Source organism: Cryphonectria parasitica (assembly GCF_011745365.1).
Source record: "Cryphonectria parasitica EP155 unplaced genomic scaffold M406scaffold_1, whole genome shotgun sequence".
Classification (NCBI taxonomy): domain Eukaryota; kingdom Fungi; phylum Ascomycota; class Sordariomycetes; order Diaporthales; family Cryphonectriaceae; genus Cryphonectria; species Cryphonectria parasitica.
Window position 1 is genome coordinate 4,740,366 of NW_024468909.1, and position 20,799 is coordinate 4,761,164.

The following is a 20,799-nucleotide window of genomic DNA, read 5'->3' on the forward strand; positions in this document are numbered from 1 at the left end:
CAGAGGCTTCGAGACCTCTGTCAACCAGTCGACATTCGGTCGGGTCTTCAGGCTGGGCGGATCTGGTCACGTAAGTGACTTCAAATACATGGAATGGTGACACCGTTTCGATTAGGCATACTAACGTCTTTTCCTCAATTCGGTGCAGCCGGACCAGATCCAAGGCGCCAGCTTCTACACCGAGATCCGAGCAGGCTTGACAACTTTTGCGACCATGGCGTATATCATTGCTGTTAATGTATGTGAGGCAGGGGAAAAGAAGAGAAGAAGAAGAAGACAAAAAGAGAAAAGGGAATCGTGCTCTTGTTATGCTCCTTTAAGTCACTGACTTTGTCGACTCCAGGCCGACATTCTTTCGGAAACGGGTGGTACCTGCGTATGTGAGAAACCTCTCACCGCAGCGGGGACCTGTGCAAATGAGACGGAATGGCAGTCCTGTGCAAATGGTGAGAACGTGCCTTGCCCGTAGTCACGAAGAGAAGGCAAAGACGTGCTGACGAAGCCATATATAGTCGTCAAGCAAGACCTCATAACAGCGACGGCGGCACTATCAGGACTGGCCAGTATCCTCTTTGGCTTTTTCACCAATCTCCCTGTCGCACTGGCGTATGTCGTCAACTAGACGTCCCTTACCCCCGGCCCCCCCGAGCTTTCGGAAGACCAAGCTGACTGAAGATACAGCCCCGGTATGGGTTTGAACGCCTATTTCGCCTTTCAATGCGTCGGAATCCGCGGGACAGGCTCTGTCCCATACTCTCTTGCACTGACTGCAGTGTTCGTCGAAGGCTTTATCTTCATCGTGCTTGCACTGACTGGCATGCGACACTGGCTGGTGAAAATCATACCCGGGACGATTAAAACAGCTAGCGGCGTTGGTATAGGTCTCTTTCTGACCATGGTAGGGATGTCGTACTCTGAAGGCATCGGTATCATCACCGGCAATCCATCGACGCCTCTGACGATTGCGGGTTGTGACGCGGCGTACCTCGATCCCAAGACCGGGGCGTGTACAAGCAATCTGATGACGAGCTCCAAGATGTGGCTCGGTATCACGTGCGGTGGTCTCCTGACAGCCTTTCTCATGGCATTTCGGGTCAAGGCCGCCATCATCATCGGCGTGGCGCTCGTCTCGATCTTATCCTGGCCGTAAGTCCTGCCAGATTCTGTTTCCCATAGGTGGGCGTGTGCAAAATCTAACGTGTGCCAGCCGCAATACACCGTTCACGTACTTTCCCAACACAACTGAAGGCGACGAGCGCTTCGCCTTTTTCAAAAAGGTTGTCTCGTTCCACCCTATTACCCACACATTGAATGCGCAACAGTGGGACCTCTCCGGTAGCTATGGTGCCTCCTTTGCCCTAGCGCTTTTTACCTTCTTGTACGTCGACATCATCGACTGCACAGCAACCTTGTATTCCATGGCAAGATTTTGCGGCCGCGTGCAGCAGCAGAAGGACCGGCCCAAGAAGCGTGGATCAAGCAGCGACGGAGACTTTCCCAGGTCGACGGTCGCGTACTGCATTGATGCCGCGTGTATCTCGATCGGTTCGCTGTTGGGGTGCTCGCCTGTTACAGCTTTTATCGAGAGCGGTGCGGGTATCGCCGAGGGCGGGAGGACCGGATTGACAGCCATGGTAACAGGGCTGTGTTTCTTGATATCCGTCTTCTTTGCACCGATTTTTGCTTCCATTCCGCCTTGGGCGACGGGCTGCACGTTGATCTTGGTGGGTATCTTTCCTCCCATACTTTTGACCAAGGTCAACGCAAATGCTGACATCTGTTAGGTTGGTTGCTTGATGATACGCCAGGTGTCGGCTATCAATTGGAGTTATATCGGCGATGCCATCCCTTCCTTCGTGACCATAGCCTTCATTCCCTTCAGCTACAGCGTAGCGTACGGCCTCATTGCGTAAGTCGCTACTTTCCTGGGTCGACTGCATTGCTCCTCATGCTGACCAAGAGGTGCAGTGGTCTCTTCATCTACGCCGTCCTCAACGGCATGATAGGGGCCGTCATGTTCCTGAGCCGCGGCGCACACGAGCCCAAGGACTACCACCGGCGGGAGTACTGGACATGGAAGCCCGCGGGAGAGAAGCCGTGGATCTTTCGGATCTTCACCAAGGGCCGTTTCTGGGAGGACGAACGGCGCAAGACGCGGCGGTCCCAGGAGAGCGCCAAGGAGGCGTGTGACGCGTTCGCAATGTCCGAGGTGGACCTGGATTCTATGAGGACCTCGAGAATCGCGACCTCGTTCGCTGCGTCCTCACAGAGAATTTCGGCCGGGGCGGCGGACGAATCGGGCGCTCATGGGCTGGGGGAGATCGGGAGCGACGGCGAGACGCACGAGCTGGACATTGTGGTCGTTCCGAAGCAGGTGGCCCAGGTGTCTCATGAGTAAAAATGGACATAGGGGCCACTTCTGAAACTCATCATCGAAGGGCCAAACCAAACAATGGCAGCAGATGTAGAAGGAGGTGACCACTGACAAAGTTCAAGACAGCATCAGCAGCCTCAGTCACCCCTTCACAGCTTTTGATTTAGTCACCGGGGTCTAGAGCTCTGCTACTGGCGCAGGTTCTTGTCCAGGGCCAGCTGTTGTTGATGGGATCTTTCTACACGAAGAGACGGTAAATGAATTATGGCATGTTATAGGATGGGAGGCATGTGAAGATGATGAAAATGTGAAGCATAAGATATTTTGGCAGGGATTGTCAGAGATAGCTCTGTGCAGGATGCTGCCTGTAGGACTTGTATTAATAAACGTCATGAGAGGTGCAAGACATGTTCAAAGCCAGTAAGAGCAATAAATCAAGTGAGATTGGCAAGAAGGAAGGGGTGGTTATCAGAAAGCTTCCTGAGGCGCGGTGGCTTATGTCAGCATCAAGTGGTACTGTACTTGATTGCTTTTGGCGGCGCTCTTTATGACGGAGCTAGAACTTTGGAGCTGCTCTGACAAGCATTCAAGCTCTCCAACCTCGCCACAGAATCATCACAAGCATAGCTTCCTGCTCTTCCCTCTGGGTGATTGGGGTTGCTACAGTACTCTCTCGTTTCCTTCTCTTTCTGCTAGTGGCTGTGCTGCTCTTTATCCTGGGCGCTCCCTTCCACGCTCCCTCCATTATCCCGCGCACGAGGTGCCTCCGTTGCCTCAAACCATCAAGATGAGTGGCGGTTGGAATACCAGTAAGTTTTGTTGCTCTCCATTCTCCTGGCAACAATAGAGATCACTCAAATGCTAACTTTGCCTGTAATAGTTGAGTCCGACGCAGTATGTGGACACCGCTTCCTTGACCCGTTTTCGCCCTATACCAAGGCGTTGCCTGCTCGCCCGCGCCCCGTGTCTTACACCACGACATCCAGCTTGCATGCGCTAACCGTTCACAGGGCGTCTTCACTTTTCTTCTCGAGAACCTCGGCGTTAAAGATGTGCAATTCGAGGAGCTGATCAGTATGGATCCCGAGGCCCTTGCCCAGCTGCACCCGGTCTACGGCGTCATCTTCCTCTTCAAGTATCCGACAGACACCCCGTATACGTCCGCGGAGAAGCCCCTCGAAGGCACCTTCGACCACGATGCCGCGGTGAATCTCTGGTTCGCCAACCAGACCATTCAGAACGCCTGTGGGACCCAGGCCGTCCTCTCCGTGCTCATGAACAAACAGAATAAGCAAAGCCCTGAAGGCCCAGAGGCGGGATACATTGATGTCGGCGAGCCACTCCGCGAGTTCCACGACTTCACAGAGAGCCTCCCTGCTGAGTTCCGCGGCGAGGCTCTGTCCAATAGTGTATTGATTCGAGACGTGCACAATGCGTTTGCGAAAAGCCAACCATTCGTGGACGAGACCCAGCGCCAAATCGGCGAGCCAGAGGATGTCTACCACTTCATTGCTTACACACCCATCGGCGGCACGCTGTACGAGATGGACGGTCTGCAGCCTGCGCCCATTAGCCACGGGCCTTGCACCCAGGAGCAGTTTCCCGCGATAGTCATGGACGTCCTGCAGCGAAGGATCAACCGTTACGACACTGCTGAGATTAGATTCAATCTCTTAGCCATGGTGCGCGACCTGCGCATTCGCGCCAATGAGATTGGTGACGCGGAGTTGCTCGAGCGTGAGGGGCAGAAGCGTTGGGATTGGCAATTCGAGAACGCTCTGCGGAGGACCAACTTGATTGGCTTTGTGGGAGAGGTGCTGAAGGGAGTAGTGGCCGACAAGCTGAAGACGGGCGGCGAGGATGCCTACCAAAAGTGGGTGGATGCTGGGCATTCGAAGATGAAGCAGCGGATAGACACCAAGAAGAAAAAGACAGGTATGGCGGAGGATGTAGAGATGGGAGGTTGAACGGAAGGAAACATCATGAACGCCGAGGCCGATGATGGGCAGGTTTAGACAACTCGTCGGCGACCTATATTTATACCCCTGAAGGACGCATTCTCTCTTTCCGCTACTCCTTTGAGCTCATTGCACAGCGGAGACATGACGACGGAGCAGGCCGGCGGGCGGCAGTTGGTGACAACAAAAACTTCTCTGTGCATTGCGAGATGGAGCTGACGTTTCTTAGATGCCTACTGTTCACCAAGCCACCGCTGTTGTACCCATTGCTTGCTCAGTCTCGAAAACAAGGACCAGCTTTCCTTAGTCTAAGTCTATGGCAGGTCCGTACTCAAGAAGACCCTGCTCATACACAGTTGGTGGTGGGAAAGGACTCTTCAACATTGACATGACCCTGGTGCGTTTTCGATTCGACACCTGCCGCTGCTTTATCGACGGCCCATCGAATAACCTCACCAGGACTCTCAGAGATTTTGAATACTCGACACCGGTCTCGTCTGTCCGCGCGGCGCTGTTCCTCTTGACACAGATGTCCAGCGCCGTCTCATTTGCGCTATTCCTCGTCTGCGGATCGGCTCCGTGTTGAAGAAGCGCCTCAACAAACCGTGGTAGGCACCAGTATGTGGCATGGTGCAGAGCGGTGTTGCCCTTCAGGTCGATCAATCTCACATCTGCTCTTCGCCACAAGAGGTTTTCTAGCCATGCCATGCCGACCTCTTCGGACAAGCGTCCACCGCCGACTGCTCGGATCAAAGCCATTGGGCAGGTCTCACCGCGCTCGTTGTACGTGTTGGGATCGTCGAACGAGACAGGGCGCGAGATGCTGGGCGAGTTGGACACATCGCGCGCCGTCAACCACGCGTGAAATGACGTCTGTGCCAACGAGGGATCGCTCGATACTTCTGCGGATAAAGCGTCGTCCATGATCTGGCTGTATCTATTCGCCAACTCGGAGATGGATGTCGCTTCCACATACCCTCTTTCCATGTGCCACAAGGCTTGTCTCTGAAAGCTCTGCGCGATCCGACGCCCTGTCAACTCACCTGTTGAGGTGGGCATCATCAGCGCTGCCAGAGGGACGGATTGATTTTGCTCAGATATCATCTGGAGTATATCCTGAAATCCAGAGACGAAGTCCATCCTCTCTCTGAAACCGAGACCCTGAATCGCTGCATCATTCGCAACAAGGGCTGCTAGGCAGTTATCCCCAGCAGAATCGCCCTGCGTCCAACGGAATTTCTTGTCCTGCAGAATTCGGAACAGGAAGCGAACGTTGCCAGCTAATGTTGTCGGATTCAAAAGGTGCATGAAGGTTTGGCCGGTGTGGTCCTTCACGTTCAGCAGATCGTCGGCGCATCGCTGCACAAGGTTACACAGGAATTTGATATCGTCTCTCCACCTTGCTGCGATATGGAGGGCAGTCTCATTGAGAGTAGTTCGGCCGCTCTCGAATCTAAAATCCCGAGGACCAAACTCGACCCTCGGGAGTTGCAATGGCTCTCCGGTGATGTCCGTCATAGCTGTGACGACCTTCCGATGCAGACATTCTGACCGACGGCCACAGCAGACTTCGACAACCAAGTTTGTATACACCATCGAGCCCGGCGTATCTGACATGATGCTACCGGCAAGAGACTGGGCATTGAGCGACGGCCGCCCGGACCGGGTTGAATCTGTAGAGAAGCTCAGAAGACTGCGAATCTCAGCCAGAAGAGAAGAACTCGGACGGCTCCTTGAGCTGAGTGACCTGACGGATGTCTGCAAAAGTCTGGTGCCCTTGATAGACGGTGTCTCGCCTGCTGCGGACCCGCGTACTGCCGTCTCGCTCAAAGTCGAGTGAGCGCTGTTATACTGAGAGGGCGGTGTCACTGCGAAATGCTAGGAGCGATGGCTTAGCCGTGTGGGAGGCTCACGAACGGTGTACCAGAAAACATACCGGTAACCCTATACTGGGCTCATCCTGTGGCGACCATAGATCATTTGACAGCGTCTGTTGGGCATTGGTCGGTCGACTGGTCTGATGCCTGGTTGATACCCGTTGACGATTCCTCACGATTCGATACGAAGCAACGCGCTCTCTCGCAATATCGCGTGTTCTGGGACGTGCAGTCTCGCTAGACAGCAAGCGCTGGAGTTCGACCTGCGTGGACCGTTGTCCCGAGTTCAAGCTATATGAGGGGAGAGAGAGATGCTAAGGACTCTCGTTCTTTCTTTGGCCCGCAAGAGGGAGTAGTTCTCACCTGCTGCCGTACTTGATCGAGGCCAGGGCGGATAGTATCTTGCCAATGACGGTGGTCCTGAGGGTTGTGCAGTAATACAGCCTGACGAGGTTCCTCTTCATTCTGGGGCTCTGCCAGACACGAGCAGCGGTTGAGGGACGTCCGCGTCGATACCCAAAGGAGCCGGTTCTCTTCCTGACACGGCCACTGTCGTGGGCGAGCTTAGGCGACGAGGATGGCGATGAGGTCTCGGACTTGCGTGAGGGCGACATGATGGTTAGGTTGGGTGGATATCCCGCTTCAGTGATGTATGATTGGCATCGCACTATGTTTCTTCAATTTGTTTTTCCATTCAATTTTTGCGTATCTTTCTTGCGCGCGGGGCACAATGAGTCTTATATCGACATCTCACCACCCCGCTTTCCTCTCGTTGCGCAGCCTCACAAGCTGTGAGATGTCGCCCGCGTCAGAACATATGGCTCGTGCACAACTCCTCCTACCTGAGGAGTATTGATGTGGACTAAGTTGTTCAGCGCAAAAAAGAATTGTCCAATGGATAAGAACGTCATGCACGTGATGTGGTGCTGGGTGTCAGCAAGCTCAGCCTCCCGACCCCTCGTAAGTCCCCGTCCCGTATTTTTTGCGCGAGGGCTATTTTCAGAAGCAGGATGCGTGCCACATACTGTAAGAAGGCAGGGTTGGTATTGTGGAGGCAAAATGTGCCCCACGCTGTTCGACATTTTGCTAGCTGCCTAGAGATATGTCATCGCGCACGCAACAGTCGAGAAACTTTTTGCTTGCAGATGCCAAGGGCTCGCTTGACCTCGCCACCTCTTGCAGTATTATATCGTTACTCATTCCACTCTTCTCATCTTCGTGATCTGGTCAATAATCATCGATTGAGGAGACATTCCTGCTGGGGAATGGACTGCGCCGCGCTCTCACTGGACCTCAGCACTGTCCAGCGAGCTGCAGCAGGCGCACAGGTTCGAATTGGGTCAGAGCTTTTGCGAGGTTCTGGAAGACGGGTCAACAGCCCCTCGTAGACGGCCACGTGGTAATTGGTATCTGGCGTGTGAATGTGTCAATCAACCGCGGGTGTTCAAGGTGATAATCGTTAAGCCATCGCTACAGAGCCTCAAGTCCATGGTGCATGAACAGACGGCTCTTGTGGGTACTCCATTTTCGGTGGTGCCAATGCCTGCAACAGATCGTCTCCAGAGACATGACGATGTCGATATCAAACTGCAAATTGTGTGCTCGGAGGGATGCTTAGGTACAGCTTGGGCCCTTGTAAATTAGAAATGATATCCACAATGTCAAGACAACCCACCACACGATGCAAAGGAATCTGGCTTTTGATGCGTCCACGGGTAGCAGCGGTCGGGGATTGTCGTGAGCTTCACGGGCTGATACTCCGGGGCCGGGTCCCGGCCAAAAACAAAGCGGCACGGCGGGAGAGCACTATTAGAAAAAGCACCGAGCCGGCGAAAGCGACTAGACTCCGCTATCTGTCCCGGTTTTCGTGCGCACCGCACTGCTGTAGACTTCCGACGGCTGGGTGTTGCTACTCCAATTACCTTCAGGCTATGCATCGGTATCAGCTACCAAACCAGCTAGCCTGCAGCCATAGCTGCGCAATGGTTTCGGGACAGCTGGCGCGCCCGTGCGGGAAACGATGAGCACGTATCGAGTGAATATTGGAGAATCACGCATGAGGGTTGCATAGAGAGCCAGACTTATTATAGACGACCTAGCCCGACACACTCACGCCATCGATAGTCATTCTTGAGGTACTGCGAGCCCCTTGCTTCCTTATCTTTCTCTCTCTCTCTCTCTCCTCCCGAGGCCGCGCCCCCCCCCCCCTTCTTTCCATTCCACCCCCTTCCACTTCGAGATCGTAGCCAAAGCCGGGAAAGGCAGACTGGATATGGAAGCTGAGCTTGGTCAAGATAGAAAGAGTGCCGGTGTTTCATGATATGATAGTAGATCTGTCCATTGGTTTACAGTGGCTTGCTGAGCGAACTGCCTTCCCGCCCCCCCCCCCCCTTTCTTCCTTCATGTTCTTCCCCCCCCCTTCGCCCCCCTCTTGCGTGCATCTCAAACGTGTATCCTTTCTTGAGGACGGGCCACCGGATGAGGGGGGTCTGTTCTCTTGATTGTGTAAGTCCTGAAAACGGTGGCCTCACCGTTTTACGGGCTGCCCTCTGTTGCGGTCGTTGCTCGTCTCCCTGCCTCGCCCTGGTTTAGGTCCGCTGCGGGCCTTGACGAGTGGCCTTCCAGCTTAGGCAGGATGCATACCTGCCTAGTCCGACAACAGCAGCAGCAGCAGCTCAATATACCACGAGGGGCTGAATTCACTTCCCACCACGCGGGGCATGAGACAAGATGTCCTCAGCTATACATGGGAAGTCCAATATCACCACCATACTATCGAGGGGTCACCACACCTTTTTTTTCTCTGTCTCCTTCTTCCTCCTTCTTAATTCTCCATTTTTTTCTTTCTTTTTTCATTCTTCTTTCTTTCAAGAATCATTAGATAAACCATGAGAGTGCCATCTGGAGAAGTGTATAGTAAAATAAAGATAATAAGCTTAATGTTCAGGAAACCCTTCTTCGGACGAAACACTGACAACACACACACAAGGTTGACAGCAAGGATTAGATACTCGATAAGGGCGTATCGTAGAACCACCTAAAGATTGTCGTCAAATACACACGAGCCAACGTTTCGTAAGGCGTCTCGCTACATGCACGCTCAGACAGATTTCCAACCCAGCGCGGACAGCCAATGCGCACGTGTCGGACCAGATTCGCACGCCCCCAACGACCGACCGACATGTGTCTGAACACTAGGCACCCAAAAAAAGAGATATGGGAAGCGCAAAAAAAAAAAAAAAAAAAAAGCAGAACAAAAGAGTTCTATACGAGGGGCGCGGGGGCTAATGTTTCACGAAGGCGGCCCCCAAGAAAGTTTCGTATGTCCTTTCAGGTGCAAAGAAAGAAAAGGCAATGGAATGGAAAATAATCCTCTTGGTCCCCCTTCTCGGCCTCGTGTCCGGGGCTTTGCCATTGCATCGGGGTTGGTGCGCCTGGGCATGGTCCGTGCATGTACGGTCATGGCGGGCGCAGCTGTAGGGGGCCTGCATGCTCGCATCCTCTCTCCCTTTGGTGTGCCGCTTTCGCGGTGGGATCGTGTGCCATGGATTGCATCATCCTGTGGGACGGAAGGAGATGCTGCAAAAGGAAGAGAAGGGCAGTGTATTTCATCCATCCCTCACTTTGAGATGCCGCCCCCCCCCGCCCTGCATCCAGAGAATACCAAGTGCGAAATGATTTAGTATACAATCCAAGAATGAGGAGAGTGATGACGGTGAATCCTTTGTTGCAGAAACCCAGGGCCATGTCTCACACCTCCACCACAACAAAAAAAAAAACCAAAAAAACCTCGTGACGACTCTTCTGGATCTTTTCCTTTTTGCCTCTCCTTGAGTTACTCGTCCCTACTAGAAAAAAGAAGAAAAAAGAAGGAAAAAACAAGAGACGAACAAAAGACATCGGTCTTGCTTGATAATGAAACTGGGGGAAAAAGAGAGAGGGAGAGCAGTGTTTTCTAGTGGAGGAAGGTGGGGAGGCAGGGATACTGTTTAACCAAGACACGTTCCAGAAGTAGGCTAAGCTGCTTAGTTAGGGACCCCCCCCCCCTTGAACCTTATTTACCTACCCGCATCACGTAAAGTACTCTTCAACTACCACAGTCCTTTGTACCACCCATCATATATACTAATTCAAATCCCTAGGATCCATGTCCACCCCAATATCACTACAAGACAAATACACACAGTCGTACATTCCAAACATGTGACATGGCATTTTCCCGTAAGACAAGCGCCACGTCCACCAAAAAAGCTGCCTCAGGGAGGTGAGCGAAGACACACGGCCGGCTAGATCAGACAGGAGGGATTGGGGAACAAGTTTTTTGCTTTCTTCTACTCTTTTTTTTATTTTTTTACGCGTGCGCCATGGTGAGGAATGCCAGCGAAAGAGACATGGCTCAGTGTCGCTTGTCTCTTTCTTTTTGTATATTCGAGCAGGTCAGCCAGTAAATGTAGACTTGCCGAGAAAAGGAATGGGTGCAGTGCTGGTCATATAAAAGGGTGACTAAAGGAAAAAGAAAAGAAAGAGCAAAGAGGAAAGAATAGCCTGGTCCATACTGTAGTAACCCTACATTTATGCAAATGTATGCTAAATGCACACAACATGAACGCAACATGTGAGCCAAGTGACACAAGTGACACAAAACGACGTCGTGTTTTCACTACAAAGGCGTTTCTTCGCCCTAGGGCGGGGCGTGTGACACCAGGTAGCCGAGGGCTCGAGCTTTGTCGGGTTCATGGCTGGCTAGCTGGCTGCAAGATGAAAAAAAAAAAACGAGCCCTCCGTGTATGCAAGAGAGACAATCTTTGGGTCATGGTGGATGCAGGGTAGCACAGGTCTGTGTGTGTGTGTGTGTGTGATTGTGACCGACGACGGTGGTGGTGGGCGGCCAAAACAGAAAGTAGGGAGAAACACTCAAAAAAGTCCTGCATAGTAATTTGTATTCGGAGGGTGGTTTGGCTATCTGTCGAACAACTCCGTCTTGGTCCGACGCCATGACTTCCGCCTCCCCAAAGCAGTTTGGTGGTATCATAAATTCTCGTAAAATGCACTGCTGGCAGACTCATCCCTCCCCCTCCGCCTGTTCTTCTCATACTTTGTGTCCTCCCTTGACCCGACATGAAAGTGCGGATTTTAATGCAAAAGCCGTCGCCGCCAAATGTGTGCGGCCAACGGACCATGATAACAGAAATTAGAGTGGAAGAAAAAAGATGGGGAAAAAATGAACCCAGAAAAAAGACCAGACGCCGTATTGACCCCAAGTATGCGAGAAGTGCGCGCGCGCACACACGCTTGCAAGTAGTTGTCAGATGAAACTTCCCCCATCACCGCAGGTATTCCCCCTCCATGAAAACGCCCCAGTCAAAATCTCAAAAAATACCGGTCAAGGATGTTGTTGTTGTTGTTGTTGTGTATGTGACCGGCCACCAGTAATGACGACATCTTTCCCTCCCCGAACCCTGTGGGTTGATTGATTTGATTGATTGCTGTAAATCTCTCCCCATACCGGAACTCCGACGCTCTTGAATGCTTATCCTTTGTGTAGCAGATTGACCACCGGATGACTGAAAGACCATGATGATGTGTATTGAGGACCTCTCACAGCTGAAGCTTCCCTGGGAGCTTGACGCTCATCCGCCTCCGGCCGAAAGTGAATGTAGATGCACGCTTGTTAGGCGTGAGGGGGCTGGGTGTCGTCAGGGGCGACATGGGCGAGATAGGTGACTCAAGCCCGTGCTCGCCCTGGAATGTCCGGGTGACGGACATGTGTTTTGCCATCCTCGCGTTTCTCTCCGCTATCCTGACGATCTCGTCGTGCGTGATGGGCGCCAATTGTGGGCGAGGCGGTGACCGCGTAGGGGGCGATGGTGGTGTCACCGCCCTCTCGCTTCGTGTCTCCATCCGCCTCAACGGCGGCGATGTCTCCTGGGGCTCCTTGGCCGGCAGCTGCTCCATGGAAATTGGTGGCTCGGCGTCCTCCTCTGTGATGCTGGCTTCTGACGGTGAGCCAGGTCGGCCGCCAATCTCGCCCAGTGCCAGGAAAGCCTGGTTCATCCTCGGGACGCTTCTCCTCTTCATGAGGCTCATGGCCCTGGCGACGCCCTTGAACATCTTGGTGGGTGTCTTTGGTGTCTTGGGCCGGTCCTCTTCCGCCGGCACTTTCACCTCCGACCTCACTACCTCCTGAGGCACATAAGCCTCCCTGGTGGAGTTGACTTCGCCTTGTGTGTTGCCCAGCGAGTATGTGCTGCCGTTGGCAAAGGGGTCGACCTTCAGGAAGGGAAGGTTCGGTCTCGATGATGTCCCAGGAGGCTGCATACTGCTGCTCCTGAGCAGGTGGGCAGGGCGCGAGAATGAGTGTGCAGACAACCGGGAGGATGTCGTCGAGGTGGACATTCTCCTCCTGCTCTTCACCTCCATCTCGTCGTTGTGGGAGGCTGCTTGCCGCAGCTTGTTGCTGTTCTCGAGGTGTTCGATTGAGGTCGGTGAGAGCGATCGCCGGTTCTGTGGTACCTGGATCATGGAGGGCTTCCCTGAGAAGATGACAGACACCACCCTGGCCGTGACCTGATGCTTCCTGCCGTCCTCGGCGGGTGACGGTGACAGGTCGTCGCTGCTGGACTCGTACTCGAAGTCTGAGAAGTCATCCGTGGTAGCAGACGCCTCCTCTTCGGAGGAGAGGTACTCGTCATGAGGGGTCTGGCTGAACGCTGGAGGGTCGACGGGCGCCACGATCTTGAGGCCGACCAGACCGTCCAGCATCCGGGACGCTCTCAGAGCACTCTTCGGTGGCAGGACGGGTGCCTGCTCCTCGACGACCTGGTGGTCTGAGGTGGGTGTTGTGATCTCCTGGACGTCCATTGTGTCGTAGTACTGGCTCTGCATGGAGTCATAAGTTGCTGCTGCTGCTGCTGCTGCTGCTGCCGCCGAGGGGAGGTTCTTCTGCTTCTTGATGGGCTGGGAGGCAGCGAGGAGAGTCTCCTCAAGACGGGCGGCCCGACTGGGGACGGCGTCCATGTTAAGAGGTCCTGCTGCGTGGCCCTCGCTTCGGGGTGAATCCACCTCAGCCTTCATGGGTGGTGGAAGGGTCTGCTCCACCGCCAGAGACATGATGTTGCGGTGGAGACGGGTCAGTGAAAAGGAAAAGGAAAAAAGGTTATTGTTGTTTGTTGCGTTGTACGTATGCCACGGCCCGGCTGGTCTGTCCTGGGAAGTTGTTTCCGGACAAGGGAGTTTATTAGAGACAATGTCCCTCTCTCTCTTTCGCGGGGTGGTGGAACTCTTTCTTTCTTCGGGGCTTGGATTGACGCTCAGGTCAGGAAGGGGTTTTCTCACGGAGGGAGTAGGAGCACTGCAACGTTATGAAGTGAGCCTTTGTGCCTCTCACCCGACTGTGGAGAATGGGCATGGTCTGCAGGGACATTGAAGGGGTGCACGACAAAAACTCCGAGGGAGCAAATGGAAATGGGAGGCTCCTAGGTGATTTAACAAGTTGGCTGGTGGTGTGAGAGGGCGAGATATGGGGATTAAGGGCACCTTGGCGCGTGCAGAGACACCTAGAGTGAGAGGACAAACCCAGGCGGCGTATCCCTGAGATTGACACCCTCGTCGGTCGACCCCTTCCCCCTGTCTGATACATTGTACTTGTCTAGTGCAGCAGGGACAAGGTGTGTGGGGTGGAGAAAACGACATAATCCCTGCCCCCTGTCTCTGGCCCCCCTTGTCTAGCCACCGCCCACAGGTCCTTTGCTCATCACCTGTGGAACGGAATTGGGGGGAGGGGGCGGGGGTTGCATACCAGAAAACGGAGAGCTGAAAACGGAGGATAAGAGAAAACGGCAACTTACACGAAATCCTGATCTTCTTGTTGATGTGGCCCTTGCTGAGACTCCACTGTTTTATCAGGAATAATTCCGTCCTCCACCTGATCTGAACAATGATGATGATGAAAATGATGATCCTTAGAGAGCAGATTGGATCGCCCGCCGTGGCTGGCAGGTTTTGCAGCTCCTGTGTAAGAGCGATCAATTGCGGAGTGTAGTGGTCTGGTAACAGACTTGATTCACGTTGCGGGATCTGCAACAGATGGGGGAGAGAGACACAAGTCGAGACACTATGTGCATCGCAACCCGCTCTGCAGGCCAACTTTCAGTGCGCACAGGGAGAATTCGTGTGGGTTTTAGAGAAGGGGAGGCAAGGCGATAAAAGACGGGACGGTTCGACAGGCGTCAGGGAGCTTCGAAAGCACGGCAGATCCTGTCTCGGCGCGACTCGTTGGTGTGTCACTGGGGCACGAGGAAAAAAGGTTGAGCTGCTGATCGAGAAGTCGCGGGCGAGAAAAAAAAAAAAAAAAGGCAAGAGAGAATCACCGGGAAAAGCCAAAAGGGAGCCAGGGAGGTGTTTCAGATAAAACAAGGGAAAAAGAGCTGCAAATGCTCCTCCGGCTTTATGTCGGCCGGTAGGTACGGGCGGGATCGGACTAGTCGTCTGGTTAAAGTTGTCGACGCCGTGATGTTTATTTCGTTAATGAATGATAAAAAGTAAATTTGGGGACAAGGACAAAGAAGGTTGTTTGAGGGGAGGAAGAGCATCTATAATATGTAAATGGTGAACATGAAAGCAGGCAGGACGAAACATAGATGCCTACGTGATGAAGCCGCAGCAGGGCTGGGGGCCACGGCAGAGACCTGATGGCCCTTTTGCCCTAGCATGCCATAGTGTGGTCTATGTACCATAGTATATAGTAATGTAGCAGAAGACAGGCCTCTCGTTCAGGTCTCTCACGTGCATTTAACTATGTACATATCTCTGTGATGCAGTGCAGTCCAGGTGGCCTTTCGTCATGGCCCAGCGCAATGGCTGCGACCGTTTCCTGGCCAGCATAAGGCATTCTTAGGCTGTACCGCAGCGATTTCTCAAAATCACCCACTCAGCACTCAAGCCACTGTCTGGGGGCAAAGGCTTGAATTTGTGGAGGGACCAGGGTCGAAACGCTGAGTGAGCCAGGGTTGCGCCAGAGTGCGCTTTCGACGCCAAGTCGATTCGCCCAGGGGTCTTGAAGTCCCCCAATAAGTTTGGACCCTGGGGTCAGTAGCGCGAGGGGGCTTTCTGATGCTTCATTGGCTCAGAAAGCCTACACCATGTTTTGGGATCCAGAAATCGAGCAAAGAGATTTTGATCGTAAGATCCATATTGACAAGAGGAGTCATAACAAGTATGCCAGGGGATTGGATCCTGTATGTACACTTTACAGAGAAGAGTGTTTTTTTTTTTTTGTTCTGCTTCCAAACCCCAGATCGTTGACCGACACACATGCACAACATGGTGGCGTGGAAAATGTCCTGAAGTAGCCACGAGGGTGGGCCCGTATTCCCTAGAGCGAGATTGTTCAGGTCCTCTGCAGTCTGCACCTGCGATTCCTGTTGCTCCTGCTACTCCTCCGTCTCTCCTCCTCCCGCTGCTGGGGGCCCCTATTATTTCGCAACCTCCCTCTTTCTTCCCGATCGGGAATGTGGCTTGCTGCTGGAAGACGATTTGGTAGAGGAAAAAATTCGCCCGCACCTCCTATGCTGCATCTGGACCCGCGGGGCGTCGTCCAAATGGCGCTGGCGCTGCTCGGGATGGATGATGCACGGCAGCATTGAAAAAGGGGGAGCAGCCACCACCTCGGAACTTTGACAAGCCCTCCAACACGGCATGGCGTTCGCTGGCTGTAGCACAACATCAATGTTGGGCGGCAGCAGCAATGAACTACCAATACACACAAAGCTCCCTCTCTCGACTTGCAGATCTTCTGCAGAACATGCGCTTATTCGCCCGTGGAACCCAGGATCTGTCGATCGCCTGACGCGACATCGCATCCTACTATAGTACATCAAATAAAATAGAAATGGAAACCCCCAATGGTCGTCTTTCTGTTTCCCTCTTCTTTTCATCCTTTCTCGTCAACGAGATTAAAATTTTAGACCCATTGCGTCTCGGCAGTGGACCGAACACAGCGTCCATTCAGTGGCATTTGGCTCCCCTCGACCGTCAAGATTGCGAGGCGCCGCTAGGATAAATGAACTGGTGATCAGTGCACAGACGACAAGCACGTCCCTTTCTTTCCCCATCAAAAAAGGTGGGGCCCTTCAGCGCCCTCAGCGTGGCAGGCCGCAGTTACCGCCAGACTCGCTTCTCGCGATCATAGACAGGGCGGCTGTTGACACCCCCGCTGTGTCCCATCGCCCGCCGTTCCGCACTCCGTTTTTTACCCTTCTTTTTTATCTTTTTCTGCCTGACCCAACCGCGATCAATCAATAATTCGCAGTACTACTCTATCCGCCGTTTTAGTTTCCCTGACCCTCCTACGGATGAAGTGGGAGAGGGTCTAGACACGGAGGCAAACGCATCTCTTGGAAAGCCATACAGTATAGTATCTCCCAAAGTGGTTGCAGCATTGAGAGCAGCAGCCGAACCAAGAAACTCGAGCCAGTCAGAACAGCCTCTCGCCAATCTCTCCTATTGACGGACAGAAACCCCTGATCCGTAGGCAGCGGACCTGCAGCGGCCGTCCTGGACCGCTCTGGACGGCCTCCCTCCGCGTGGGCATGCGTAAACTTGCGGGGGGCCGCAAGAGAGAGAGAGAGAGAGAGACAGAGAGAGGAAAGTCTGGGGGGGATGACGCCGGGGTGCTTCCACGAATCATAGCGCAAAACAGCCGCAAGAGGTGTGTGATCCCTATCGAGCAGTCGTACATAGCTGTGGGTGGTCGCCTTTTGGGGTCATGATTTTCCCAACCGCCAAGCCACTTAGCATGCGAGCTGTGGCATGGCTTTTCTGGTCACCTGTCCACGATTGACTTACCGACGGAGCCATGCTCCTCTCTTGTCACAACCCTCCTTCATGCTCATCCTCATCTTCGACACCATCATTGTGTTCCTTTCGCAATCTCACGACTCCATCGTTTGCTCTCATCTGAAAAGCCCTCTGGTCCGTAGGAGAATCGAGATCGGAATCAATGGGCAGGCCCTGCTTGCTGTGCTGCACTCTTGGACCTTTTCTTCTTTCTTCTCCTCCTCCTCCTCCTCCCCTTCCTCATCCTTGTCCGGCACTGCTCACTCCCTGGCCAGTGATCTGCAGGGACGCAGGGATGTGAAGTCAAGATTTGCCTCTGAAGCCAGAGGCCAATCAGCGACATGAAACATTTGCCTATCGCAGAAGCGTTTTCCCGTTACAACCCCCACCACACCCCATCAGATGTGACTATGTCAATGGTTTATGCAGCAGCCCTCTTCCCTGCGCCAAGAGAAGAAGAAGCAGAAGAAGACGAAGATCAATAGGTGGAGGCATAACGGAGGCAACAATCTAGGGCGACCATCTGACAATGCTACAGGCCAGATAATGCGCCCAGGCCAGACCTTTTCGAAAACACAATACAAAACGGGTGTGAATTGCAAAGTGTCGATAGATTGCGTGTAACTATTGTCAGGCAGCATCCGTTTGCAGCTTACTAGTGTCTCCTCAAGGCTGCGAGAGGGAGGGACACACCCACACCAGATTGTTGTTTGAGGTAGGGCGGCCCAACACCCAGGTCAGCCGAAACTTATTGAAAACAGGTCAGTTTTGCAGCTTTCTTCATGATTCAGCCTTGTGGTGGGTGTACCAGGGCGCATGACAGTCCTATTGGCAGACCAAAACCGTTGACCGAGCGAAACGGAAAGAAGGAAAGGGGCCTTGCAAAGCAGTGGCCGCTGATCCGTTTCGAGGATCTGTCAACTTGCCCCCCACCCCATAACCTATCCTACCATGATGTCTACTTCTCTCTTGAAAAGATTACACAATGTGACGACTGTGGGACTCATGTGTATGTGTGCGCGCATCAATCAGCCGGGCGGCCTTGATAGATTACAGTAGGAAGGGCGACAAAAACTTGGCAAAACAACGCACACCCTCCTGAAAGGCTGGGTTTACAAAACTCTTGTCGTCCTGGTTTTTGACGAAAAGCGCCTGTCCGTCATCCTGCATCGGTCGCCACCCTCCTCGCCTTAGAATTCGACATACAAGTCGACCATCTTGTGCTAAAATATGTACGGTGATGGAAGAGGGAACCACTTTCTACTGTAGTATGGTTCTCTATCTTACCGAATCGGCTGCCCGGCTACGTCAATTCGTTTAGCCTACCCTGTTTACCAGCCTCCTTTTTGGGGGGGGGGGGGGGGACGGGAGGCGCAGTCAGTAAAAGTTAATTATTCAAGGTTTCGCGCTCTCTCTGGGGCAGTCCCTCTCGCGCCCCAGTGCTCGCCGCCAACGGGCACAACAGAAGAGAAAAACAGGGGAAGTGGCAGGGACGGGAAAGCATGGCGCCATGATCTGCAACTCTGTCTGCCACTGAGAGAAATGTCGTCATAGGGACGCTTGCAGAGTTTCCCCCCCAACCCCCCAACCCCCCAGTGACACCAGCCGCAGGTGGCTGGTGTGTGCTTGGAATGTGGATTGCCAAAGCTTAATTCTATTCTTGGATCCCACACGAAAAGAAAACAAGCCACACACTTGGACGCATCGGGAAGCCCGCTTGTTACTGGATTCTTTAACGTCGTCGGCCGCTCGCATAAGTGTGTACCAGCGTGCCGGGACTGCATTATCATCAGATTTACTTAGTTCCCGTGGAAGCTGAACAGTCAAGTGACTCTCGACTGAAGAGTCAGTTCCAGTCTCAGCTTATATATCTGACCTCAGTTGTGCCGTCCCGCCTGTGGTGGTGTCTTCTGACTGGACTTCTCACACAAACCTAAATCGTCTAGGCCTGGGTGGTTCCAAATCCGAAGCGGGCCAACCATTCTCGAGTCATAATCTTGGTGTAATACGTGATACTCCATCGCCGTTCCCGGATATGCCAAGGTCGCGCCAATCACGGTACGGCCATATTGTGAAGACATTCGATCAGTACAGTGACGTGAGCTTGTTATTATGCGCTTCCTATGACCTGCTCAGCTACTCTTAGTGGATTGGCTAAATCCTGAGGATAAGCTGTTACCAAAGGAGAGGGCGGTCCTTTTGCCTCAGCGTGAGGCACTTGGACCAATTATTTTGTGACCTACACCTCGTACTCGCGGGCGGAATTGGTAGCCACAAGTTTCGACTTCCGCGCGGTCCAAGCAGTCCAACGTTGGCTGAGACGTGCATCACATGCCAGACTCGAGCTGCCGAGCCGCTGGGGAGCTGGCCTGGTCTTGCAGAGACAAGAACAAAACACAACGGCACATGAGAGCAAGAGGGTGTGCGCCTAGTTACTGCTGTGCCTTGTTGATAGCACTGCCCACTACCAGCACCATCTGCTCACCACGAAACACTACGAAGATTCATAATGGAAGGAAAAGTAAAAGTCAGTTTTCAGTGGAACCTAGTTAGGATACGAGTCACAGTCAGTTCGCTTGCAGTACCATGTATTATTGTCCACTAATCACCTCGGCAACAATAAGATCCCCAGGGACGGAAAAAAAGACAAAAAAAGAAGTCGTTCGACGGGAATTGAGCCCGACGTGGGGGTCGAACCCACAACCTTGAGATTTCAGAATCGGAAACTCTGTAAGAGTCTCACGCTCTACCGATTGAGCTAGCCGGGCGCCGGTGAAGGCGCTTGTTTGTTGAAAACTCAAGCTTTCCAAATGATTTATATCTGCAATAAAGAAAAGGCGCAATGGAACCTCCGTCCCCGTCGACCGCCGTCCAGTAGCGGTGACGGTGGAGCCTGCGGAGATTTTCACTACCCCCTTGCATTTGCAGCATGCCGGCGACAGCGAAGCCTAACTCGAACGCGCTTGACGCGTTGTTCATCGTCTTACCCCCTCCTCTCCTCTCTTTCTCTTCTTCCCCCCTTCCACTCCGCTTGTGTGGAGTTGACATGGACTACGTTTCCATCATGGTAAAATGACTCGCCATTGAACCTCCAGGGTCCTCATACGCAAGGTGGAGACGCAAGGAAAAAACCCTCCCCTCTTCGCCTACAGAAATTCGAAAAGGGAAAACGGTTGCAAGCCCAACGGGAGGAGAGGCGAAGGGGGGGGAGGGGGGAAACGCTCGCTTGCGGGCTGCTAGAGGCCCACGATGCGCAGGGTGGCCCCGGTTCATATTGTACGATCTACCCGTCTATCCTCATTTGAGAATCTGACAATCCGCGTGGCGTGTTTGTCCATCGGCTACAGGACCCATTCGGGAGGCCGTGCTAGCCTTGTGCTCTCTTCCTCCTCCTCCTTAGGGCCGGGTTAGCTGGGAGCCTCATCGTGAGGTGGCGGTCTACAGGAAGGCGGGCGGTCTGCCAGTAGCCAACCACCATGCACCTGAATGGAGTTGTCTTTTTTTTTCTTTGGGGAGAGCGGGGGAGAACCGTCCAGTCGGGCCTTGCGTGTGCTATTTCTGTCGGTCAGGCCGCTCTGAATTTTCTTCTTCTTCCTTTTCCTCTCACCGCTGGGCCAGCCTCGCCACTTCTGTGCTTGAGGGCGGTCAAAGTGAGCAAAGAGTCAGCCTCGCGACGCAGAGTTTCGGGATGGTGGTGGCTGTCTACGGCGTCTGATCAACCCAGCTGAAGTCTATGCCGGGTCTTATGCACATC

The 20,799-nt window shown here is 53.4% G+C and overlaps 4 protein-coding genes and 1 non-coding gene across 5 annotated transcripts; 2 read left to right on the forward strand and 3 right to left on the reverse strand.

Moving 5' to 3' along the window:
• Window positions 1–214: 214 nt before the first annotated feature.
• Window positions 215–2,398, forward strand: M406DRAFT_34134 (uncharacterized protein; the record flags this gene model as incomplete). The annotated part of the gene is made up of 7 exons (XM_040921648.1): window positions 215–238; window positions 344–446; window positions 513–606; window positions 682–1,146; window positions 1,208–1,724; window positions 1,785–1,909; window positions 1,969–2,398. The coding sequence occupies 7 exons, from the start codon at window positions 215–217 to the stop codon at window positions 2,396–2,398; spliced, it is 1,758 nt and encodes a 585-aa protein (XP_040781620.1).
• Window positions 2,399–2,975: 577 nt separating this feature from the next.
• M406DRAFT_271900 (ubiquitinyl hydrolase) lies at window positions 2,976–4,449 on the forward strand. The gene is made up of 3 exons (XM_040918130.1): window positions 2,976–3,183; window positions 3,255–3,268; window positions 3,385–4,449. The coding sequence occupies exons 1-3, from the start codon at window positions 3,162–3,164 to the stop codon at window positions 4,339–4,341; spliced, it is 993 nt and encodes a 330-aa protein (XP_040781621.1). The 5' UTR covers window positions 2,976–3,161; the 3' UTR covers window positions 4,342–4,449.
• Window positions 4,450–6,311: 1,862 nt separating this feature from the next.
• Window positions 6,312–6,970, reverse strand: M406DRAFT_354519 (uncharacterized protein). Its single transcript, XM_040922940.1, has one exon. It carries the CDS (start codon window positions 6,821–6,823, stop codon window positions 6,569–6,571), a length of 255 nt encoding a protein of 84 aa, XP_040781622.1. The 5' UTR covers window positions 6,824–6,970; the 3' UTR covers window positions 6,312–6,568.
• Window positions 6,971–11,807: 4,837 nt separating this feature from the next.
• Window positions 11,808–13,319, reverse strand: M406DRAFT_67045 (uncharacterized protein; the record flags this gene model as incomplete). Its single annotated transcript, XM_040925038.1, has 1 exon — window positions 11,808–13,319. The coding sequence occupies one exon, from the start codon at window positions 13,317–13,319 to the stop codon at window positions 11,808–11,810; it is 1,512 nt and encodes a 503-aa protein (XP_040781623.1).
• A 6,402-nt stretch (window positions 13,320–19,721) lies between these two features.
• On the reverse strand, window positions 19,722–19,813 carry M406DRAFT_t24. Its single transcript has one exon. It is a non-coding gene; the product is annotated as a tRNA-Lys (tRNA).
• Window positions 19,814–20,799: the final 986 nt, after the last annotated feature.